This window comes from Struthio camelus, chromosome 5, assembly GCF_040807025.1.
Source record: "Struthio camelus isolate bStrCam1 chromosome 5, bStrCam1.hap1, whole genome shotgun sequence".
Taxonomy (NCBI): domain Eukaryota; kingdom Metazoa; phylum Chordata; class Aves; order Struthioniformes; family Struthionidae; genus Struthio; species Struthio camelus.
This window is the reverse complement of record NC_090946.1, coordinates 58269488-58295758: the sequence shown is the minus strand read 5'-3', so window position 1 is coordinate 58295758 and position 26271 is coordinate 58269488. Positions and strand designations below refer to the sequence as shown.

Genomic DNA, 26271 nt, shown 5'->3' with positions numbered 1-26271 from the left:
AAAATCCAACTCTTTTTCCAGGCTCCTATTGGTACTGCAAAAAACACAGGGAAGAGCACAATTCTAGCATTTTCCTTTTGCAGGAAAACCTTGAAAGTCACACTGGGCAGGATTAGAAGAAAAAAATCCCTCATCACAGCCACGGTGCCGAGGGAGTCTCAGGTGACTCTTCTGGTTTTTGGGGACTTTCATTCTTCTGCCAGTTACCTTTATTGAGTCTAAACAGAAACACCAAGCAGAGCTCACCCCAGCAATGACATGGAGGGACAAGAGGACAAGAGCCCTGTTAGCATTCCTAGAACATCCAGCCTATTAAAAAAAAAGAGAGAGGGGAAAAAAAACCACCCTGGGCCTGCACATTGCAGCTTACCGCCATCTTGATGTCCTTGATGCGTGCCGATGGTGTGGAGGCGGCTGGCACCAGAACAGCCCAAGAGAAGGAATGAGAGGCCAATGGAGATTTATGTGAGGAGAGTGAGATGGACAAGGTAAAATTGTCAGGAGGAGTTGTTAGAAAGTAAAATATATTGTGACAATTCCACTCCTGCCGTTCATCAATAAACTGACAGATCATTTAGTGTCAATTAGGAGTGATAGATGGACAAGTCCCCATGATCCTGGGCCAAAATTAATGGCTGGGAGGGAGAGGGTGATTGAAAACGACGGCTGACATTGAGAGGAAAGTCCTGAAGGTCCCCAAGGGGCCATTACTTGCCTCATTCCCTTGCAGATCAATGCAGGGACAAACCCAAAAACAGACACTTCAAGACAAAACTTAATCAGACTTCCTTTTCTACCTTCTCTTTCTCAGTTATGCCCCCTCACTTGGCAGCCTTAATCCCTTGTGCCTACAGTCTCCACATCACAGAGGATATCCACAGATGGCTGCAAGAGGCAGAGTGATGCTGCCATCTTCCCCACAGGTAGGAGCCTGGCTCTGCTCCCAACACAGAGCACAGGGAAGCCCGGCCTGAGATTTATCTCAACATTGCTGGACTGGGAGTGGAGGGGAGAAACAATGACACAAGCTTCCCCCTATGATGTAAGATAGAAAAACTCATGAGCACTTTACTACTCCCACTTGCAAGAGAGAGATGGCCAGAGGTTCTATAAACTAGGCGCTCTCAAGGGTCATTTCATGTAGATACAACACAGGATAGTTTAAGCCCATCTTTTTGAAGCAAGAGATTTTAACTTTACTCACTCTCCCGAGACCTTGAATCATACAAATCCTTAATCTCTTAAATAACCTTCCTCCAGCTCCAGGGTACAATCTCACCACTGCTGACCCTCCAGAGTCCTACGTGATATCTACACTGAGGCTGGGACACCACTGCTGCCATGGTCTAAAGGCCACCCTGATTGTATCTGCTTCCTTCCTGTGGGTGCCCTTAATATTCACTGTCCTGTCACATGCATTCCTGCACACTGTACTGCCATTTCTTCTCCAAAACTCTTCAGCGTGGTCATTCCGCTAACAAGCCCTGATTATTCCACCTCTGTAAAAGCTACCAGTCAGGAAAGAGCAATTTCAATTATAGCTGGGGCACCTGTTGCTGAAATGCCACAATCCCTGCAAAACAGAGGATTTCCCTGTGCAGGCAATGGAAGGGACTTCCTACTGAAAGCAGCACTTGCTTTTGTTTGCAGGGCCATCTGAAATGAGCTGTGTTTATTCTACAACAATGCCAGCTGCTGCCTGGAAAACTGTATGAATTTTAAGGGGCCAATCATAGGGTGGTTACAAGGCCAAAGGGAACACAGACCCAAGTAAACTGAAGGTGTCTCAAGAAGCAAAGAAATAAAGATACTAACAGGCAGAGAAATGGAAGAGATTCTAAAGGAAAAACTGGTTATAAGGAAAGTCACTTGGATGAAATCGGCAGAAGCTGGAATTGAATGGATCCTGTAAGCACCTCTCATTTGTTATATGCTCACCAGTGTGCAAAACTGAGTTCCCTTTGCCTTTTCCTGCTGGCAGACACTTTGTGTTTCTTCTTTCTGATGCATGAGATAACCTGACAGTAAAACCTCTGCTTTGCTTGTCACAAATGTCAACACTGATGTCATTAAGGACATCAGCATAGCCTACAGAATGGCACTTGGGCTCCATCCAGTGGTTGGAAAGCTGCCTCTGTAGCAAAAAAATAGCTGTAATTACTGTTATTTATGTAATCTCAGCAGGATACTAGGCCCCAAGTGGCTGCCTAAGTTCTTGGTTGGCCCCCTTTCCTCTCATACTGGGGCTAGAATAAGTAGCCTCTAAGCTTTTCTTCTCTCGCAGTACAAATTAAAATAATCACAGCAGATTCAATTGCAAAGAGCCCTCTCAGTAAGAAAAACAGACTCTCCTGTCACTGCCTTGTGCCATTTTTTTGCTGATCACAGAAGAGGACTCACAGGGTTTGCTCAGCCACTTACCTGTAGCCCTCATCATTATCCAGATATACAAAATGTGACTCCTAGTAAAGACAGCTGATCTACAGAGGTACTGGGAGTCCAAAGTATTCTCTACACTCAAAGTATTCTCTCTGAAACCTTATCAGTAAAAGGCATCATTTTGATCATTCTTCGGAATTTAAATATATGACACCTGTAAATGCTGTGGGAACTCATGATGAAATACTTTATCTTACTTGCACACAGTAAGTAATAGTCTGAGACAGCGCCAATTTGATGGAAAGAACCAGCAGGATGATGAGAATATCTACAACTTTACCTAAGTATAACAAGAGCTGGCAAGGTAAGGGACTAGGAGGCACCATCAAAGGTAGAAAAACGGAAAACCAGGCTGTAGATGAAATTCTACTCTAGCATGTGCCAAATGGAAACACAAAGCAATTTCAAGTGATTATTTCACATTGATAGGCTCTAAGCTAGAAATATACTAAGAAGAGTTTAAGTATCCCTGCAGGAAAAGCAGCAAATGTGTAGTTGCAACTAGCTCAATCTGCCAGAAACAGAACCAAAAGGTTAGACCTAAAATGGGGAGAGAATAGCACACAAACAATTACAAGACCATTTCACAAATGGATGCAGTATCCCATCTGACCCGTAATATATTCACACAGCACAGAAAATGTAACTGCAGCATTCTGCTCATCCTTTCTTTCTCAGTAAAAAAAACACAGATTTTAACTCTGTCAGTTCTGAAAACAAAATTACTTAAAGCAGTACAAACCCCAAGTGTGGTCTCAGTTACACTGGCAAAAGTGCTTATATCTACGTCAGATATGTCAATAATGTTATTCTAGTGTAACTACATCTACCCTAGTGAAATCAGAGCAAGTTAACGGGCTTCCAAACTGAGTCAAATTGGTAGAAAAGCTGTGGGGAGATAAGGCCTGAGAAAACAGAAACAACAAAGCTACAGCAACATTGGTATGACATCAGCCGATGACTCAGACTTTTCACATGAAGGCTTTACTCTGGGATATGTCACAAAGACAGCCTTATAGGCACCAGCACCTCAGACTTTTAATGGAGGGAGAGGAAGAGAGAGGGAGTGAGGAAGAAATAAAGATCAGCTTGTGGAGGATCTGCAGCTGAAGGAAAGAAATGACAGGGGAACAACTGAACAGAATACTAGCCCCTTCTGTGATTAAGAAAAGTCCCCTTCCTTCATAAAATTTGTTCCATAAATGCTCTTAACTCAGATCAAGAAATTACTATGCATGAATGAACAAGGTACACATCATCTTCCCAAGTCCCACTCTGCAAGGCCTCGCAGGTAGAAAGGTCTGTACACCTCTCTCTCTCTCTCTCTCTCTCCTGTTTAGCTCCTACAGCTGAGTTGTGTCCAACCTGGGAGGAAGTTTTTTAGGCCAAACCCCTGTTATATCTATAAACCACACAACTGGGAGACTGGAGAAGTACCACGGATAACATCAGCTCCAAATCTATCCGATAAGACTACAGTCAAGTGATGGAAAACATCCTAGAACAACACACATCGCAGTGCTATTAAATGAGGAACCTGTACTGTCCTTCAGGGCACATTAGGCTCAGCCCTGAGTAACTGTATTACCTCCCATCCAGTCCCGCACCTAGCCACTAATTACATACTTTATTTTTCCTAAACAACACAATTCACCATTATTCTCTGCTAGCATGTTTTCATAAAGTTTCTGCTTGGTCCTGCGAAGTTCCAAGATCATTGATGGAATCTTTCTATAACCCTGACGTAGATGCATGTTTGCCATGGCAACTTCCAGCTGCAGCCAGCCCATTTACTCTTGTAACAAAGAGCAATAATTTCCCAGAAAAGTACTGTTTTCCAAAATGGCTACCGCAGAGTATAAAACACCTTTCTCATTTCCCCACAAATACTGGATATGTATCAGATCTTTGGATATCCCATCCCATTCTCAAGGTTCCAGGAGAGAAAATACATAGCCTTTCCATAAATCAGAATGCCCCCAAAGCAAGGGTCCAGTTCTATATAGCCTTATTATAGACCTTAATGTATACAAGGAATCTCACATCACTTCATGGCTGAGCCCTTCAGCTCTGTGAATAGGAAACATAACATGAACATAACTTTATAGCTCTTGATGAACAGCTTGTAATCAAGTCTCCTCCTCTCAGTCTGACCTGTTCTTTAATTCTGATACCCATTCTGTTACCATGGCCTGAGATTTCCTTTCTCTGAGTTGTCTTTCTTAAGCATCAGGCTTCTCAACCTGCATTCTCCAACTTGTATACTTTCTTCTATTCAGCTCTTCTCTCTGACCATCTCCATCCATCTCCATTATAGCATACCCCTACACACACATAAACATCGACAAATTTCACCTTTGTTGTCAAGGCTGATCACTAAATCCTGAACTGTTCGTTGCATGCTTGTCACTGACACACTGTCATGTGTCATTCGCCTGGAAAGGATTCATGAAGACAAACTACCCCCACACAGATCCTGTATTTAATATGCTTTTTATGGTCTTGACTCCCTCCAGTTACTGTACTAGGTAAAGGGATATGCTGCTTCCCACAGACAGGGGCTGGTACACAGTCCTGAGCTCAGTCAGGTCAATTCATAAAGAACATCAGCAAGGTAAACCATGCAAAAGCAATACTTTGAATGGTTTGAAGGAGTTACAAGGATATTGGAGACAGAGGCAGTCTATAAGACCCAGAAAAATTGTTCCAGTGCCTGTGATAGCAAGTCCAATCAGTGATGTTCAGTTAATCCACGCGTAAGCCCCTCTTAATATGGAAAGAGGCGAGTACTCACTTGCTAGGTGCCAGTACAGGATCATCTGCCCAACCTCCTTGCCGGCGTGGGGGTTTAGGAGGTGGCCCCTTTAATAAAGAGAAGAGAGATGTTACAGCTAAGTCCAGTCAAACCAAAGTCAAGGCAATTCAGACACCATGCCCACTTACACAAATGTAACAAGTTACCAAATAAGAGATTAAGAGGCAGTTTAAAATGGTATTTCATAAAATAAAAGGAAGAGAAATATGAAAGGATAGGTTTTAAAGTGTCTGTGTAAGCACAGGATGAATCGCTCTAATCAATATCACGACAAGCTTCAGGTCTGTATGCGTTTGACTTGCCCAAGACACAGACAGTGCAGTGGCAGACTGATTGGCAAATGTATGTGCTGTGCTGGCAAAGCATGTTTCACCAGGAATTTGATTGTTACTGCTACCCACGTTTTGCTCGTGAGTGTCACACATTACTGGAGAGAGTGCAGCGGAGGGCTACAGAGATGAGGAGGGGACTGGAGCATCTCTCCTCTGAAGAAAGGCTGCAAGAGCTGGGCCTGTTCAGTCTGGAGAAGAGAAGACTGAGAGGCCATCTCATCAACGTGTACAAGTATCTGAAGGGGGAGTGTCAAGAGGATGAGGCCAGCCTCTTCTCCGTGGTGCCCAGCAACAGGACAAGAGGCAACGGGCACAAACTGAACCACAGGAAGTTCCATCTGAACCTGAGGAAAAACTTCTTTCCTGTGAGGGTGACAGAGCACTGGCACAGGTTGCCCGGAGAGGTAGTGGAGTCTCCTTCGCTGGAGATATTCAAAACCCGTCTGCATGTGATCCTGGGCAATATGCTCTAGAGGACCCTGCTTGAGCAGGGAGGTTGGACTAGATGATCTCCAGAGGTCCCTTCCAACCTAAACCATTCTGTGATTCTGTGATTACATGTTTCCTAGGGCATAAGTCTGCTCACATGTTTTAGACACCTTATTTTAGGTGAGGAATTGCTCCCTAGAAGGGCCTGCTTTTCTCCACTGCCAAAAATGGGAAATTAGATGACTAGTTCAGATATGGACAGCCATACCACAGACCTCTAAAGTTAGGTGAGATAAATCCACACACACACACACACAATGAAATGCTAAAGGCGAAGTTCATTTGGACCTTATAGAAGACACTCCCTTCTATTTTCTTGAACTCTCTTGTGTGGTACTCTGCTGCACAGCAAGAGAAAACAAGAATTCAGCTTGGGACTCATGACAGGAATTTTCAAAGGCAAGGGCATGAACTCCCACTGTGTGGGAGATGTCCATGGTTTTTTGCACTTTTGGGTTCAGTTCAGCTTGCCTGAAGTACTTCATACAGCACTGGCTTTAGTATTTTGCAGGACAGGCAGTAGTGAAAAGCAAAGGGGCAAGGTGAATCCAGCAGATGAACTTCAGTTTATATAGCTCCCAATTGATGGTGCCCAGTGAGGGAAAGTGGGCTACAGGGATCTGTGAAGGGACCATCACAAGAAAAGACGGTTGGTTAAAACAGCATGACAAAATGAGGAAAGTATGTGGCAACTGAAAAGGAGTCCCAGCTGTAGCAGTGGAGGGGGGACACGTGGCTCCCCAAGCTTTTATGAAGAAAGGGAAAGGGCTGGGTGAATCCTGAGGATTTTTGACTTGACAGAAGGGAGACTGAATGTGTGTGGGGTCAACCCTGAGCCAAGGTCAAATCATCTCTTGTCACAGATGAGGAAGGAGTAGAGCTAACCCCTGATGGTAGGGGTCTCCTGTGTTTATTTCTTGAAGCAAAAGCATTGTTTGTGAGTGTGGGAAATGAAGAGAGCCTGCCAGGGGCAGCCGCTGCCTGCTGCAGGGAGGGGGCATGACCCTACATAACTCCTTGATAGGAGCAAAAATAGTCATTCTCCAAAAATAAACAGGGAGCAGGAATGAGGCAGGAGCTACAGTCCCAAAATACCAGCTTTCTTCAGCAAAGGGAGCACAGGAGGGCAGAGGGACAGGCAGGGAGCGTGAAATGCAGGAAACAGCCTCCTTATATGGGCTCATCCGCAGGGGACAGAGCTCAGTCGACTGGAATGACCATGTCACAGAATGTGAAGCCTTCAGGGGCCCAAGTGAATGGAGTTTTCTGATCTTTAAATGATTCCCCCAGATTCTTAAGATGCCAAACCAGAGAAGAGGCTACAGTGCCAAAAAAGGAGCATTTTGAATTCAGTTGATCTGGACACACCCAGAGCCCAGGAAAAAGGGGAAAAACACACCACATATGGGCGTGTGTGCCCACATAAACATCCCTATTCCCATTACACACACCCCTACCTCAAAAACACACTCCCTCCCATACTGAGCCTCCCCATGCAAACAACCCTTCTCCCTCCTCCCATCACGCCATCTCGCAGAGTGCCAGCAGGCCATGTTCCCAACCCAGCCTTACAACTCCTCAAACAACTAACAAGGTCGCAAAGGTACACTGAGTTACACAACTGTCACCAAAGAGCCTGGGGCATAAGGCTAAGAGTAAATGCAGTATCGCCTGCTGCTGTTGCAGCCAGAACATTCCAGTGTGCCTGTGATGTGATTCTGTCATCATCAAAACTAGTCTTCAGATCCAAAATACCTCAAGTCGGGCGCTCCAGATTAGAGGGTGACACAAATGACTGCCCCAGTCTTTGCACAGGACATGATTCCATTATGTTTAGGGGTTTGATCCCAAAGTCCTGCCAATTTTACAACTTCTTCCCATTGATCATATACACCAAGCAACCCTGAATGTCTGTCAGATCCTGACAAACACCTCACATATACCTACAAGCCTTTTATTCCTCTTGCAATAAACTAGGTAACTCTTTCCCAACTGCCTACAGGAGCACTAGCCACAGGAAAGGCAATGTTAGCTGTCAGCTGAGGATAAATGGCTTTTCTTTGTTAGTTACCTGGAAAGGTAACTAAGGTCGTAATAAGGTCACACAACACATGCACTTTTGTCACGTAAATAAACTTAGTTCCATACACTTTCACACTTCCAAAACCTCAGCATAATTTACAACCGAGAATCACCATAATGTGATCATGGCTAGTGATGTTGCAGCTGCAAGCGAGAGCTTGAAGCAGAAAGTGAGACCGTCAGCTCCAGAGGGAGTAGAGCAGAACTGGAGGAGGTTGCTCTTCTGTAACGGACCAAACACACCACCGAACACACCATTCTGGTGAAGAAGACTGTGGACTTTACATGATCAGAAGTTGTTGGCATGCCTGTGTTACAACTTTTCTTTTGTGTATTTTCACAGATATAGATAGAGCTATGTGTCCAAAGTGGTTTAGTTTTCAAAATGCTGAGAATACACTAGCTCCTGGCAGCAGTGTTCTCTCTCAACTCTTACTGGTCTTACAAAAGAATTCAGTCTCTTTCTTAGCATTAACTAACCGCTTACTAGCTGTGGTTTGCTTTTCTGCTCAACTTTGTCAATTATTTATCTATAGAAGCTTTCCCTTACCTCAGTTTCTGCAGAATGCCCTCTCTTCAGGCACAATGCCACGGTTAGAGCCTTTTAATTTTTTCTCAGGAATTTAATATGCCATTTTTATGATAGCATTTTTCCAGGATTCCCCAGGCCCTCTTCCTTATTGATACTTTCATACTACCACCATACTCGGTATTGCATCCATCCTTTGAAAAATTAAGGGCCTTGCTCAGTGAACCTAAATTCCATCTCTCCTGCTTTAAAGTAAAAACTATACCCTCTTCTTTATCTGTAGTCAGGCCCTCCTTATTAGGTAGATGTAGTTCTGGGTTGGATTCTGATTTGAGTTTCCCATTAAGGCAGAAGTTTCCAGGCTACCTGTCAGATCATGTCTCTAAAGCTGCAGTTTTGAAGGTGCTAGCTGCCTGTTGCTTCCCTCAAGGAAGCAACTGTGTCTCTTTGGATCCTGAGGATCCAGCAAAGTTCCTGTTAATACCCACCATAACCAGGCAGATTATCCCATAAACAGATTCTCAGGAGGGTGCAGAAATGTGGATTCATTTACCTTCACCAACACGACAACTGCTTTGAAACAGTCAGCACTCTGTACAGGGAAACAGGGACTCAAATGACATTGACATCATGTAACAGGATGGTTTTCTGTCATGTATATCCTGCAGGACATGGACTATGTCCTGCCCCATATACAAACACTGTGAGACGTTATATGATATGCAAATGCCTTATTTTTATCCAATAACCACCAGAGAGAAGAAAGAAAGATAGGAGTATGCCCGGTCTTGTGTTTCCTTTGCTCCAGCAAGTTGCCAGAGGCTCCCCTGACCTAGGAAAATAAAAACCTCCACAAACAGGCCTGATGAATTAGTTTTGACTGTTGCCAATTAAGGAGCTATAAGTCAAATAACCCTGGTGCTTCTGAGCAGCCACATAAAATTCACAGTCTATACAGCCCTCAGAACACATGTGATACAAAAAAAGGGCTCAGCTCCCCAATCTGTGCGAGCTTAAGCTTTTTGCAAAGAGCAGCCCAACTCTACTAGCCATCTAAATAAGGTCCACAGATGGTAGAAGCAGTGCATCAGCTTTTAATGAATCCTCTCCAAAGATCTGTGTGTCTCTCAACAGCCTAATAGAGCACCCTGGATTTCTGTTTCTTCCACAAGCCTTCCTTCTTCTTATTCACTGACCTTCCTTTATTAGGGAAACTGCTACTGAGACAAAAAGTTCTCGTGGGGCTACAAATGATTTCTGTCATCTATCACAGTGGGTAAAGGAGCAGCTCATACTGTAAAACAGCTATCATGACTTTCTTTCCCTAAAACAATGGTCAGCGCCAGCTACGCAGTCAGCTTAAATGACCATGTGCTAGGAAAATTACCATATTGCAGCATTTGGCCCCTTAACCTGTCTCCAGATTTATTGCTCTCCCCACATGAAAACAGTGAAGCATCACACAACAATCTGACCCTCCCAGCAAGAGGTTACATGGTACAATCCTCTCACAACCCGCAGTCACAGGGCAATGTCCTTTCCATCCCTCCTAGCTGTACAGTAACATCTCTCAACCAGTTTGCTTCTCCCCTGTGCTATGTACTGGCAGACATTTTCCTGTTCATCTGCATTACTCCTTCAGTTCTTTTGCTGGGTTCAGGTGGGTCCAGGAGAACTCAAAGTGTGAAATAAATGTGTGGAAAGAAAAGAAAAAGTTTTTAGTAAAATTATTTCCCATGGGATTCCCAGTGTTAGTCTCTAATCCACACACCAAAGTAGCGAAGCAGGGAAGATACCACTAGAAAGGCTGAAAAACATGGCTGATTAGAAATGCTATTTCATTAAGAATGAGAAAAGATGTTATCGAAAGGCTACTAGATAACCTCAGAAAGCTGAAAATAACTGCCCTGCTGGCCTGCCACTCGGGGTGCACGGGAGAAAGGCAGCGCAAGGCCTTGGGGAGCTCCAGGCCATGCAGTGCTGGGGCTCACACTGGGGAAGTTGGCCTAATTAGGGAACAAAAGTTCAGCTGCATTTTTGAGATTCCTCCTGCAGAATCTGGCCACCTTCCAGCTGAGCGGTCCCCAGGAACAGGCTGGGAGTCCAGCACTTCTATGAGCAACCATAAGACCACTGGGAAAAAGAAGCAACCTCCTGCCAAAAGGAAACAGGTGAAAAACCCAGTCTTTCCTCAGATGCTGGCTCCCTTTGGTGGAGGGTGTTTATTAGCATAATGCAAGAATCCAAACAGATTACAGAGACTCTGAGATACTGAAGGAGAAATTCAACCCTGCCCAGGACAAACACGCAAATGGGAGGGCATTCACAATGTGCAACGGCTACAGGAAATTCTCTCTCAGAGAACTCTCCCAGGTTCTCAGAAATGCCTCTCACTTCAAGAGAGTCTACTGCCAGTCCACCCCAATCCCAGTAACATGCCTAAGAAGGCAAAACCCTGGCAACATGCTGTATACAAAGAGTAGCTAGCCCCTGGCAAGAGCTCCACTACAAGCTGAAGATCACAGGGAAGAGCAGAATGCTGGAGAAAAATAATGCAGTCTGACTGTAAGGTCTCTGGGATGAGAACTTTTTGCCACAGTTACACACCAACATTCCCTAGGTCTTACTGTAATGCAAGTCATAAATAAAAAAAGGATTATAAGAGACTGCATTACAATGAAACACGACTTCTTAGGTCATGAATTCTCTGAACAAGAGCGGTTAGACAGTGCCTATAACAGAGTGATTATTTTTGCATAAATAGTGCCCCCCAATAAGCACACAGCTGAGTGCATCCACTGTTTGGCTCTTCAGTCTGACATTGCTAAGTGACAGGCAGGAACAAGTGAATCAGAGAACGTGGGGAAAAGCACTTGGGGGTAGCTGCTGTGCAGACAGAGACGAGACCAGACAATGGAATTAGAGTTTGGAGTTGGGTGCCAACCACTGTGCTAGGGTAAGAACTGGGTCAGGAAAACACCGCTATGATTAAAGGACCTGATCATACTAAGCCCTAGGCCACGTCTACACCACAGGCCCAGACACACCTGCAAGCAGGACCCATGTGAGTCAACTCAAGTCTGGAAACAGTCTAGTTTTAGTTACTTTTGGTAACCAGGCTGGTACCTCCTCTCAGCACTGCACCACTGGTATAGGTTGCTTCTCACTGGGGGATCTCTGCATCATCTGCACTACATTTTAGGAGGCAAATACAGCTACTCAAATAACCTCACCAAATAGGGGCACGTAGCAATACAATGAGTCCACAGTTGGCTTCCAATGTCAGGTACTTTAACTTTTCTCATAGCTGTTTTTCCAGCAAACAGCAATTCATTGAAAACAATTGCTCCTGGCATGTACTCTTAGTCTAATATGCAACAGCCCATTTTTCCACCCAAATTGTTTTAAAAGCACCAGGAACTAGAACTACAGAAGGACTTGGCTCCCCATGGAAAGTTCACATCCTCAAAACTGCCTTCCAACTGTTGCCTTAAAGCATGTTAATACTCAAAGTCTGAGGAATTAAAGCTATAGAGGTCAGTATTCACCCAGTTGGGGGTCAGAAATCAGTTGTTCTCCCTAGTATAGTCCATGAAGAACCCTGAAACTATCTATGCCGTGTCTACTGAAGTACTACGCGAGAAAAAGGTCCCACCTGGATCACTAAGACTGAAACAGAGGTCCCCCCACTCAAACGTTGTAGCCTTTCAGTTTGAAAGTCCTTCTCTGCAGCCCAAAAATTCTTTAAATTCCTTTTTGCAAAGCAGAGCAGCTTCAGGAGAAGGCACTAAGAGTCTTTTCAGACCCAGAACAGCTCATAGCATTGCCATCACATATGATATTCTCTAGGGAGATGGGAAACATGACGAGATACGCCTTTCAGGAGGAGGAAGAGGAGAATAAAATCAAGATCTTCCAGCTTGGAAAGGGGATGGTGGGTTTGATCTTTAAGCTTATATATAAAATGAGTGGCTTCAGCATCAAAATTAACACCTCCATCCCTTCGGTTCCTGAAGGAAAGGAAAAATCCTATTCCAATGCTGAAGGCTACAAAGCACCAGGATGGGGATCAGGATCACTCATTGCTAGTACAGGGGAGTGCTTACCCCCAGTTCTCAGAGAGGTGCCAGAACTCCAGGGTTTCAGACAGACTGTAGTACCTTGCCACTCTTAACTACCTTAATAGATCCACAGTCTCATCCTGAGATGGTCTACATACCACACAGTGAAGCCATGGCTGTGAATTTTGAAGAGAGTAAGGCATCTAAACCCCTCTGGGGAATGTGTTTAGGCAATCCCCACAGTTTTCCTGCATAAAGTTCTATCCCTCCTTTCAGACAGGGCCTAACACAAACTGGAAGAGGGACTTCTTCAAGGCCCCAAAGCAAATCTGGGGCAGAGCCAGGAAGAGAACCCAGCAAAATCCTGGCTACCAGCCATGTTCATACTCCTCCTGCTTATTCTGCTTCTCCAAATTAAACGAGATATTAGGATACACCCTTTATTATACCATTGAACAGCCTTACAGCCTTTGGCTAAATGTCCCAGGCAGCCTTGGAAGGTGCAGCCAAATGAGTGATTCAGCTGGCAGAAATTCAGATCCAAGATGAGTGGTTTGCCAGGGGATGCAAAACAAGTCTCAGGGCGGGCAGATGACTGCAGGGCAGGACTTCAGCAGGTATGTTCACATCGACAACACAGATGCAGCTGCTAATATTCAGGCAGCCACAAAGTACCTCCAGCCCAGCAAGAGGAAACAGACCAAATCCAGGAAGAGTTCATATTGTAACACTCAGCACAGCCCAAAGGGAGTTCAGAGAAGGGTTACATGAGCCATCAGGGGGACAAAGGGGCCAACTTCGGACAAATGATTCAAGAAACCAAGTATTTCAGCTTGGCCAGGCAACGACTAGGGGAGGGATATTCTGCAGCTAAACAAGTTTTGGATCACACTTTATGATATAAAGTTCTACTAATAATTGCTTTGGAAGGGGCTTATGATACAATTAATAGAAGTTTGTAAGCATTTTAAAGATATAAATATTGCAAGCGGCTTTCTCATCAGTCAGATTCCTGATCACTCAGTTAACCATTTTGTTACCCTTCACAGGCATTTACAAATGGAAAAAATACTAAAAAGTGTGAAGGTACTTCTTAAGAGCGTACGTCTGAAAAAAGGGTGCAGGAATTACCCAAACAAAAGGGGTTTCAAAGCAGGGATCACTTCATACTAAAGAAAATCTTGCCAGGCACCGTTGCACAACATCCCTGAAGCAAAAACAATTACTCATGTGGAAGAGTCACATTTGTTATTTTAATGAAATTTAGCAGCCAGGAGCAAGAAGGTGCCTGTGGCATGTGACCAGCCACCACTCGGCACAGTGGACCTTGGGAATCAATGATTTAGGGCAATGTATGGAGATGGAATTAGCTCCAGTGAAGTGATCATGAAAACTGATTCTACTGTGGAAAAAAAAGGAAGGTTTAGGTCAATTTTCAGGAAAAATCTCTGTTGGATCACCAGTCCCCAGAACTATCCCTGCCAGTGGGAAGTCTCTGCTTGATAAATGGGAAAGTGCTCCAGGCATAGCCCTACGCCATCCATTACTGACTAATAAACCTGGCTGCTCAGTGGATCTTTCCTACAGTAATACCTCTGGTAGCACCAAGAGGAAACTGAGCTGAGGTGAGCAGTCTTCATTCCTTGCAAAGAGAATACCCTGCTGAGGCCAGAACTAATGAGATGGCTGGTATGTACTTCTTTTCTAGGCTTTACAAATGAAGCTAGCTTCACAAATGAATCTACTATGCTACCACTACTGGGCTGGTGCCTCAGCAGAGGAATTAGAGTACAGAAAAGGATGCTTTAATTTGTCTAGGGTATACAGAGAGCAGCTATAGCCAGGAAAGCTGGGCAACACCAACTCCACTGCCAGGAAGAGTGCAGGGCTGTTTGGCCCAGAGATTTTAGCAGAAACAGGTACTCATTCTCAGTTTGTACTGAACAGCATCACCCTGGCTTCTAATGCCAAATGAACGCTAAGATGTAGTCTAGCTCTGCTGCAGGATGATAAAGAATATGTGTAATTTTTTTCTCCGTACCCCAGGGGCCTGGTAAGAAGCCTTACACCACCCTATTCATCACAGGCATTAGCATTCCCAGTGCTGGTACAGTAAAAAAGAAAGAACCACAAAAAATATGCAGACACACATCCCTGCTACTACTGGCTGGCCTTCTCCTCTGGGGCACCAGCAAGACTCCATAACCCCTAAAGACAAGTTTTCATGTTATGGGAGCCAGTTAGCCATACCAAATAACAAATCAAAGCTCAGTAAGGTTCTATATGCTGTTAGCTAATTGCTGCTCTTACTTATAAATTAAAACAGAGCATCTTTCCAGTGGGCACATAGAGGTCTGTGACCTCAGTACCAGTTGCAGCAGCTGATAAGAGCAGCTGTTATAAAGATAATAACAAAACCTATCAGCAATAGGAACAGAGGATGCAGGATAGCTGCTGCATCTGAAGCGTGATTTCATCTTATTCTGCAGTACAGAAGTCCTCTCTTAAGGTAGTCTCCAGATACAGGAATAGGTTAGCCCTACTAGTCCCCTTCAGAGAAGTCAGCATCTACCTAGAAAGTAGTCCTCTAGTCCTACATGGTCTACCTTTTCCTTGGAGTCTTCATCCTAGAAGGATCAGGAGGGAAAAGAGAGGAAGAAGTTAAAAAGGAAAAAACTATGGAAATCTGCACAGAATAGTTTGAAGATTGACATGAATGGCTCTCCCACAGCACATGCTTTGCAACCTTAACTGCATAGAGTACAAAGGTGATACCCCTGTTGTAAGATTTTATAGCTACAGTCATTTATACATACAAAAACTGTGATACTACAGAGTGCGCCTGTTTGAAAAGGCAGGAAAGTCCACCAGCAAACAGACCCTTGAAAGGCAACCTGAAGAAAAAGAACTACAAAAGAGAATGAGAGAAGATCATACTTAGCTCTTTCTCCCGTGAGAGAAGGGATGGAGAGAATGAGAAGGCCCAAATTATTTGGGCCAACATTTGTATGGCTTGACTCCTGCATGCATGCCACCATTCAGAAATGAATACCAGTTATGCTGTGGGCTATATACTGTAGCAGGCTACAGCCCTTTTTCCAGGAGCTACTACTTCCTGAGCTCCGCTGGTATCTATAGCAGGTAGCATAAGATAGGTCTAGTTGAGAGAGTGTTAGCATACATAAGTATATGAACTTTTGTTAACCCTATAGGATAAGGGAATAGCTTGGTTATAGGAATGGAGGAGTAACTTAAGTGTAAACAGCCTGTTAATCACTCTGGAAGTTGAGAATATGTCAAAAACCTTTGAGAGAAGCAGGCTGTGAGCAGCAGCAGCTGTGAAAGTCAGTTGTTAGGAAGAACAAGCCAATTAAGAATCAGGTATTCTCCACCCAGTACTATAAATTACAGTGTCCAGAGTAACTTAGGAAGAGAATGTAGGGGAGCCCATGACCCTGCACAAGGACTATGCACTGCATGGCTGGAACCACTGTGCTAACCCACCCAACTTTCTTCTGGACTGCATCATCTCTTCTGCAAAACAGAGAAGTCACGTAATTAGTATATATCTGTGATTAAAGTGTTTTGGCATCCGAGTCCATTTAGTCTTTGCAGTGTCATCTGGTTTCTGTTCATTCAATGACTGGAGTAGAAGGAGGCTACACACCGGTTAGTGCAGCTGCGGTACAAAAGTATCCATACTGGTGAGCAGTGTAAATGAAATCAGATTCAACCAAGCAGTAAAATCTGATAAATACACAGTCCCAACAAGGGACGCACTTCTTCCCACACCCAAGAGCAGAAAGGCTTGTGCAGGTCACAACATGACCTCAGCTTCTCTGGCTGTACAGAATCCAGGTGGTACAGGACTCCACAGTAGCAGGGAAGGAAAGCCAGATGGGCAACACATGTTGAAAAAGCACTTAAATAACCACTCTTCTTTGAAGAATTTTCCACATGGATTTCACCCTCAGCAATTGATTTGCAGTTGTTTATTCACTCCAGTTAGATAACTAGAGTCTTATTTAAATGTTGCCTGGATGTCAGCCTAAGGAATGCAGCCAGAGATCTCAATCCAGGACTGCTCGTAAGCCTGCGGGGGGGGGGGGGGGGGGGGGGGGGGCAGAAGTCCAGTGAGCTGCTTTGCAAAATTCACCTGTGGAAACATCTTTCCAATATGCAATGAGACAACCCAAGCCCTTGGCTCGTTAGAGGAACCTATCCTATGTAACATATCTTTGCAGCAGAGAAACACTCACTCACTCTTTAATTATCACCCAAGGACTATAGCTACCTAAGCATGTTTACAAATATCAGGTGAGACAACAACAGTGGATCAGACTTTCAGAAATGAGTGCACAGAGCCTTTCTTCAGGCTTTGGTGAAACTTGGCAAAGAAAACGAGGAGAGGACTTAAATCACTCTGGACAGACCCTGAGATAAAGTCAGAGTGACCCTCTCCTACTTGTACAGAAATACTCTCAACAGTCTGGAAAACCCTCATCCCTCAGGCTGACATACTGCCCCTACTAAAAGCAGTTTCCACTCACAGAATCTATAAAGTGTTGCCAGAGGGACACAGCCAACACCATATTAAGATTGTAAGAGTAGGAAAAACAGGGAAAGCTTGAACGAGGTCCCAAAGGAATCCTGTCACTGTAGGATGAAGAGGAAACAGACCATGGAAGCAGGATAACATGAAAATATTTTTGCATACTGATTTCTTGTGGAACAGCAAATAGCTCAATCTTGTTGAGAGAAGAAGAGACAGAAAAGGAAAAATTTGCTGATATATTTAAAAGCAAAGGCTTTTCCACTCTGCTTTCCAAATCAGTCTTCTCAAGAGCTCCAAACCTGAGTGAACAGCTTCTTTCGGTAGAGGTCATCAAGCCAGCACCCAGGCTGTTGGATATAGCAACACTAGAGCCAGGAAAAAAAGTTTGACTTTTATTCTATAAAAGTGTTCAGAAGTACTGGTAGGATGGGGGAAGCAAAGATCAGACTCTCATGATCTGCTCCTACCATTATACTAATATTATGACCAGCCTGAGTCTGTCCCCATTTTGTCAGAATCCTAATAGCATCAAAATGAGTAAAAAGGAACATATGAAGCCAGGGGATGGGAAAGGCCTCCCAAAGGGAAAACGGATGCATTACCCCTCTGAAAATGAATGCTTGAAATGTGGAGTTCTGGCATGCAGCAAGCAGACTTATCTCTAGGAATTCCCATTTACGGCATATTCCCCTGGGTGCCCAAGAAGTGCCTGTTGATTTGCCAAGGAGCTCTGAAGCCAGGAACACGCACAGCCATTGTTGCAGGAGGATGCTGACTGCACCAGTTACAGCAGATAATCGTGTTCCTTCTTGCCTCATGAAATAATACATGGCTGCAGTGTTTGTCAGTACTTGTACACTGAAAAGGCAGGAATGCTCTGCATGTCAGATGGCTGACTGTGGGCCTTGTGACACTTGGTGGGCTCCTTGAGGAGACAGAAGTCTAAAGTTGAAGATAATGTAGACACCACCACATAGGAATTAGATTTATCTATTAGAGATTTGGGCAGAGGAATTACGCAGAAAGCACCATTCCACTTCAAGTAACTTATTTTGAGGGAGGGAACAACATATACACAAAATACGCACTGAAAAGATACTAAGATACCATATTCTCTTTACAGAGTTTGGAGGAAGTATATGTTGTGCCTTACAGCCTACTATTGCAATTGCATCCTAGGGAACGGATTTTCACAATATGCTTGGGAGACAAGATAGACAGCTGATGAGATGTACTATTGTACGCAGTCCGCTTAGGAAGACAGAGTCCAGGTCAAGGAGAGCTCAGCAGTGATCCGATAAGATCTACGCTCCAAGTCAGAAGATTTGCCTGAGTTGAGAACAAAGATCTTTGTAATTATGTTAAATGAGTTGTTCATTCCTTGAAGTGAATTTCCTTGTAACCCACCCAAACGTTGAAACATGGATAAACAGGTACTTTTTGCTTCCTTCAAGCAAGCTGCTGTGACTGGAAATCACTTCCTGAATGGTTCACAGAGCCAAAAGTTTCAGCTGGATGGATGAATATGGAGAAGGGAGGAAAAAAAAAAAAGAAGCTGGGGGGAGAGAAGGGAAGGGGAGATGAATCTTAAAACAGTTTTGAAATACTGAGGCCAGAATCACCACCCTGAAGGTGTGAAGATAACAAAGGTTTAGGTCAGCTCTCCCCCCTTTCCCCCGCCCCTTCCTTGATTTTGAAGAAAATCTCTCATGCCTAAATCAATCACAACATGCCTCCTCCACTACTGCCAGTTCCAGAAAAGAACAGCTTCTATTTTGTACTTTTTTGGGGAAGGTTCCTTGAAAAGGTTTCAAGATGACCAGTTGACTGAACGAGACACCCATTCTAACAGCTGACCCCACCATCTGGAGGAAAGTCAAAGCCAAGCTTCCAGAAAAATATAAGGTATTTGCCATCCAGGGTGAAGAGAAACATAACATTAGTTCTACCAAGTGCTCATTTTGGTATCAAACCTGGTTATGTATGAGAGGCCTCCAATTGCAGAACAGAAAAAAAGGCTTAAGATTATTTATACTGGATTTTGTCTGTTTTCCAGTAGCTCCACGGTTTTCAGTTAAAAGCGACATTTAGCAATAAGGAAGGGAGACTATTGACACAAACATTTCTTCCTGGTGGTTAAGATCCAGAAATAACATACCTGAATCTTTGAAGGCATAGAAGGCTCACCCTTCGGCTGCTGAAAAGCTCATTGCCTACAAATAGAAGATCCTAACTATTTCTTAGACCTCTCTGATGATGCCCAACAACTGGTGCCATTATGATCTCTTCACAGTCATTAAAATGGCTATGACACAAGGCACACCAAGAACAACCTGTAATAAGTTACAGGCAGTCAGCTGCCCCCCTACATCCAGGCTTAACCTCTTCCTGCCAGGGAATCAGTCCGTAAACTGGGATAGCCAGTTCCAGTTAGAGAACAGCCTGACAGCAAGCCACCCTAATCTGTAGGCTGACCAACGATTACACCCAATTGCACTACCAGCTGCTTTCTTCAAGTGTTTCTTAACCTGCAGGGCCCACTGCTATTTTGATTTTTCAAATTACAAAAAGACACTACTATTGGTTGCAAATAAGGAGATTCGTTTTGCCTTGCACAGACTTGTTATCTCCTGTCATGTCTTTCCAGTGCTGCTGGGACAGATGGAAGCAGGCACAGGCCAAATCATCTGCTGTTAAGGTCCATGAGTCTCTTGCTTAGCAGGCGGTCCATGGGGCCCACTGATGAAGCACAGAGCCTGCTGAGGGGGTCACCTCAGATCTCTTGAACTTCTTCAAAGGGTATATTCAACTTCTTACTAAGCAGGAGCTAAGATCTTAGAATAATTTCAACTAGTCAGGTGAAACAGACACAGACGGATGCCCATCTTCACCCAGATGAGAAAAGTCCTGGCAAGTATCAGCTCTTCCTCTTACCATGGATGTTCTTCCTCATTCTCCAGTATCCATAACTGTGCCAAAGGGAGCTTGATTTGTCTGTAGGAAGTGATTTAACCCTAGAAACCATGGGTAATGGATGATATAGAGCACTCAATTTTTGCTAAGGTGGCAGACAAGTAGTGGTACATCAAGGAGGATGGGCTTTACAGAGTTTATATTACCTCTGAGCATGGGCCTTTCACCTCTTCCACAAATGCCTTCCTAGAATTTCTCCCAAACATAGCCAGGGAAAGGAGAATGCACAGGTAGGAGATGATTCTCTGTTATGCCCAGCAAAAGAGAAGAGAACATACTTTCTCCTGGAAAAGGCCTGTTCTATGAGATCTCATTATATTATACGTGAGGCTGTAAGAACGCATCCTCAGCCGCATAGCAGGGACTCCAAAGAAACATCCTCCACAAAACCATTTCACCACAGACAACTGGGACACAGTTAATAAGTGTCATTTGAGAGGTAAGCCATGGTAGAGAATGTTAGAAAAGTAGCCACTGCCAAGAGAGAAGGTCCCAGGGCTCTAAGCACAGAAGTTTGAAGTGTACTTGGTGCCAGAGCGGTCAGAAGGTCAAAGTGGTTTTGCAATTTAAAGGAATCAAGAACATGGTAGAGCAGAGAACACTATTGACTTTGCAAGAAGCTAAGTATTATTTCGTTTAGACAAATACCACTGTCAGTAAGCTGAAAGTCTGATGAGCCTTTCATCTGTTTGAAGGTGTCAGGGAGCATAATCTCTATATCATTTCTTAATGGGTGCTCCTTTCAGCAGGACATACCTGTGTAGAAATCATGCTAAACATCAGAAAGCAAACCTTCAAGTAGAGTTGAAAGGGTTCAAATCTCATCTTTCTGGGTATTTGAGGATGTTGCTTCACTCTCCTGTGAAAGAAGAGTTCCAGACAGTCTTCTCCTGCTCTCAGAAAAAATACTGATGGAACAGTCCTTCTCCAAAGCTGAGCTGGAATTAGGCTCGCAGGTTATTACAGCACGTGATACCTTGTCTCCTGAGTAAAGTTGGCTGCTAGCATGACCCTTGTAGCCTGTCCAGAGGAGAAACTGAAAAGCATCCAAGGAAAAAGAATGTTGCAATACAAACTTGATATTGACCATCAAAAACTGTACTCCAGCTCTAGCAAGAACACAGTGAAGAGAACAAAAAAAAAAACACCAAGCAAACAAAAAACAAAAACATGCCACCCCACTGCTCACCTGTACTCTGTCTTTCTACTGTGGATGGTAGCAAAAATGGTAATGAAACACTGTGCCTGGTCACACTAATTCCCATGGAAGATAAGAATGGGTGAGATGGAGGGCCCCCTGTTATCAAGTCCTATTTGATACTACCCTCCATACTTTTCACATGAGGTACTGTAGTTGCAGCTATGACTCTGTGTGAAAACTACACATCATGCAGAATGCAACACCAGGAAAGGAAAAGGGTTGTCACACGAGCCCCAACGCTAAGGACAAGCTTCAAAGGATAGAGCACAGCTTAGAGGGAAAAAAAAAAATCTCAGAAAAAAAAAGAAGATTCTTCCACTGGGGACAACATCGGAGTAAAATGATACCTTACCCTGCAAACGAGTTACCCTGAAATGACACCCACCTCTCCAGCAGAGGCGGAAGAGGAATTCTTCCGGCTGAGGCTTTCATCCGGAAAGAAATCCTGGCGAGCTCGACGGCCCATCTTTAGTACCTATGGCGCAGGGACACAAAGGGGCAGAGGGCACATAGTTACTCACCACAGCAACTTCAAGAAGACAGCTCAGCAGAGCACAGACTAAAGTGCAAGTAACAACTCTACAGTAATGCTAATGCTGTAGAGTGAGACCTCACCCCCCCAAAAAGTTCAAAAATCATTACCAACAGCAGGCATTGACTTGCATATTGCTCACACAGTCATTTTCCACATCACTTCCAGCACGTGGATCATGCTCCTTGATCTTATCCACAGGCTGCTCAACTCTCTTTGCTTTAAGATGCCCCACAAAATTTAAGCCTGTAGCAACATCCGTTGAGAAGCTCAAAACGACAGGCATCAATTAGCCGAGGGAGAGGAGAAAGAAGGTGGGAACACTGCGCTCCCCCTGACCATCGCCCTGCTGCGAGGCCGCGGCCCGCCGAGCCCGCGCCTGCACCTCCCGTTCACGACACAGCGGGGCTCCGCCGCCCGCCACGCGTCCCTCGGGCCACGGCTAAACAACGCGCCGAAGCAGCCCGAAGTCCCGCGGCCCGGGAGCCGCTGAGGGCACGGCTGCCGTCCGCGAGCCCCCGTGACCGTTAACGGCCGGCGGCACCGCCGCCCCGCAGCTCCGCGCGCGCCAGCTGGCCGGCCGGCCAGCCAGCTCGGGCCTTACCCCGGCCCCGGCCTCCATCCCCCCGCCGCCGCCGCCGCCGCCGCCGGTACTTCCTGGAGACAGCCCGCCCCTCTCCGCGTCCCTAGCAACCGAGCACCGCCCACTCTTAAAGGGGCCGCGCCCGCACGGCCGGGGGCGGTCAGGGCGGTGGCGGCCGCCGCCGTCGCCGCGGCGCGGGGCCCTGCGGGGCCGCCCCGGTGGCCGCAGGGGGTTTCCCGGCGGGGCAGCCGCTCCCGAGGGCCAAACCTGAGCCCGGGGGCGTCTAGGTGTCAGCCCCTGCGGCCGAAGTGGGGCAGGGATTTCCACTGAGCTGCCTGAAGTGACCGCCGGGGCCTGCCTGGCGGGAGGGCTGTGCGCCTTGGTAGTGGGAGGGTCCGGCTGTAGCTCCAGCTGTTCAATAAACAGTGAGTTCTCCTGCGGGTTGCCCGTTTGTCTCTGTTTTTCCCGTGTCTCTGGAGCTCCTCAAAGTCTTCACTCGTCCTTATTAGCCCAACGAGCGGCCACCTGCTTGTTTTGCTGCTTCAGTGTTAAACATCCTCATCTGATGATCAGAGGTTGTGCACCGTGAAGAGCTACAGTTGACCCTCTGCCACGATGAGAATTGACCGCCTAACCCTAAAATGTTGTGTCTTCCAGACATAGCTTTTAATCAGAGGCAACACGTCTCACCCCATACCTGCTTAGCTTCAGTGGCAGCCTTTTACTCGTGGTCTGGTTGAAGACCTTTAAGAACCTCTAAAGACCTCTGAATGTAATTGTGCCAGCTAATTCTCCCTTTTTCCATTCCTTGCTGACACATTCAAGTAGTTGTGCTGTGACTGTGATGATCTAAGGATTAAGTGAAATAAGATTTGCGGGCAGGGGCAATAACTTTTTATCAGACCAACTGATAGAGCTGGAAAAAAACAGACAAGAAGTGTTTCTGTGCCCAAAAGCTTGTCAGTTTTTTCCAGCTATATCAATTGGTCTAATAAAAGATACTATCTCTCTTTACAAACCTTGACATGTTCAAGGAATTCAATAAGTGAGACATGATTTTCCTTTTTTGCAGCCAGCCTGGTTAGGCTCTATGAAATCATGATCTTCCAGACACCTTGTTCTTCTGTTTTAATTACGGATTCGATGGTGCATCAGGTAGAGAGGGACGTTTTCACCTGGCCCCGTGAGGGCCTGTGGAACGTGGGTCCACACTTGCCCCTTCCCATCCAGTCTCCTGACGAGATGCCACAACCGTGCAGCTACAGGGGCACCAGGAGAGAGAAGGGGCCGCAGCCCAGGTTCATTAGCAGGATGTCTGAGCGTGAGTGTACAATTACAGCTGCCCTTCTCGCTTGGGGGAACAGCATCCCGAAGGGAGTGCGACGGTGCCCCGAGCAGTGTCTGCTAAAGCAGGAGGGTACCCTGGGGCGGGAGACCTTGGGTAGCCACTGTCAGCTGGTGACAAGGGAAGGGAGCTCCAGCTGGAGGCAGGGCAGGGCAGCAGTACAGGGTGCGCAGCGGTGCTGGTCTCCCCTGGCCTGACAGCCTCAGAAGCAGCAGGACCCTTGGGTTCACTCATCCTGAGCGGCACCTCCCGGCCCCCTCCCCATAACCCATCCTTGGTCCCCATCCCAGGCACCAAGCCCCCCAAGCACAAACGCTGTGATGCCTGCTGCCCACCCCAGTGACACGAGTCTCAGGCTGTCCAAAGGACGGTGGCGTCCACATATGGGAAAGAAAACAGCTCAGCATGTGCAGAACTGAGTCTTGCCCCAGAACTTTGACCTCTGACTTCAGAAATTCTTGATGAGAGGGAAGAGCAGATATGCAGAAAGAGTGAAACTTAAAAACTGTCCTGCCTCGGTTCTCTCTGGGTTCCCACACAGACGGTTCCACTCACGGGAACGGGCTTTGTCACCCACCCTCACACATCTTTGCCTGCCTTCACATTGGAGGAGAGTTTTCATCTGTCATTTCATGCTGTGGCAAAAATCTTGCTTACTTTAAACATCAGGGTCATACTTTCTGAACAGGATAATTCTCCTATGTCCAACTGTGACACCGCAGGTAGCATTTGACCCTGGGCCTGCAGCAGCCCCTGTTTAACCAAGACATAGTTAATGGGACAAATGTTTGTTGCTGCTGTGGCTGTCCAAAGTCATTTTGTCTGCTTGCTTCCCCTTCAGTTAGGGTCTGTGGTGCCAGGGTTGCTCTTTTCCAGTGGTCTGTTTCAAGCGTATTCTCAACTCCCAGTCTGCCTTACTTGTTCAGTTTTGTCTTCACTATAAACTAAAATGCTGCTACCGCCAGTCATCTGAACAGCAAGTAGGAACTATGCAAGCATTCCTTTCACGTACAAGTTCTCACACCTAAGCATGGACTCTATCCATCTGGTTTCAACCCAAATCCAATCACACAGAAAAGGACTAGCGGAGTCCTCCACCAGCACTGTTTGCTGTTGATTGCTCCTTGATTGGACCTGTGAATAGAGCTTGTGTCCGGTCGTCCTTCCACCTAAGAGAACACTTTGGAGAGTCTGGGAAAGCAATCATGCTTGAGCATTCCCACATGCTTCTGATCCTCAGCCACCATTACAGCAAGCGCACACACGTATAGTTAAAGCTACAGCTACGGGGGGAAGCCCACACGGTAGCACTACGGTGGGAGAGAACAATGAGAACCTTATTCACAGTGGCTGGAGGTTTTGTTAAGCAGCTGTGTGCTCTCTGATGGCAGTAGATTTTACGGGATGCAAGGGCAATTCTTGTAGCAACCAGTGACAGAGCATTGTGCCTTTCTTCCTCATCCAGTCCGCATGTAACGTGGCCAGCCAGACTGCTGACTTCAACATGGACTGATTCATTGTAAACATTAAGCCTCCCCTGGGAAGGAAAGCACCAAGTGAACAACAGCTGCCCAAGCCTGCTCCACGCTAGCTGCTCCAAGCACCTCATTTTGACTTTCCTGCATTTTTTCCCCCAAGCATCTCAAAGTATTTACCCCATCTCTAAGGGGGTTTGGAGGAGGGAAAAACTGCTAATACTCTGTTACTCATGCAGGTTCCAGAACAATATCTGTTAATATTTGTGAAACTTCAAACGAGATTTCTCTCTCTGAAAGGCAAAGGGGGCTTTGATAGATAGACTAGGCCTGTGCCTTTGGCTCTCTTGATCTCCATGAGAACAGATGCTGTTCAAGTTACATCAGCCCCAGCTCAGACTGTCAAACCCCAGGCAAGCTTGCCAAGCGTGAAATATTTCCTATGATGCTCACATGTTCGGTAGCCCTGTCAAGCTCTCCCTCAGCCCAGCTGGATTCCAGCATGTCCAAGCCGTGCAACCTGTTACCAATTGCTCTTCACAGCCACTAGCAGTGATTCCTGTGCGCGTCACACCATGGAGCTTCCCTGCCGCTTCACAACCTAGAAAGAGCAACAGGCAGAGCCAAAAGTGAGCAGCCCAATACTGGCACCAGCACCACACCTACATCTTTCTTCAATGCTGTTATTTCCAAGTGGTAAGTAACAGAAAAGCCTGCTCTCAGCTGTTAACAACATGACCTTACATTTTGTACTATTAAATTTCATCCCATTTTTAGTGTGTCAACCAAGGATATCCTTGTCTTCCCCTGTATTGACAATGCCTCCCAACTTTGGATAAGCAGCCAATTTCATTAGCGCA

The 26271-nt window shown here is 45.6% G+C and overlaps 1 protein-coding gene across 7 annotated transcripts in view; it reads right to left on the bottom strand.

Annotated features, from left to right (window-relative positions):
• IFT43 (intraflagellar transport 43) overlaps window positions 1-26012 on the bottom strand; it is a 54639-nt gene extending 28627 nt beyond the window's left edge. Inside the window, exons 1-4 of one of the 7 annotated variants that reach the window (XM_009675671.2) lie at window positions 25865-26012; window positions 21862-21951; window positions 21252-21311; window positions 5234-5301 (exon numbers count right to left, since the gene is read on the bottom strand). In XM_009675671.2, the coding sequence (XP_009673966.2) occupies window positions 5234-5301; window positions 21252-21311; window positions 21862-21951; window positions 25865-25915 (269 nt within the window). In that variant the 5' untranslated portion in view covers window positions 25916-26012. Of the gene's footprint in view, window positions 1-5233; window positions 5302-21031; window positions 21312-21861; window positions 21952-22118; window positions 22691-25864 lie in introns of those variants that run through there. The other 6 variants (XM_068946629.1, XM_068946634.1, XM_068946633.1 and 3 more) reach the window with 6 other exon arrangements.
• Window positions 26013-26271: the final 259 nt, after the last annotated feature.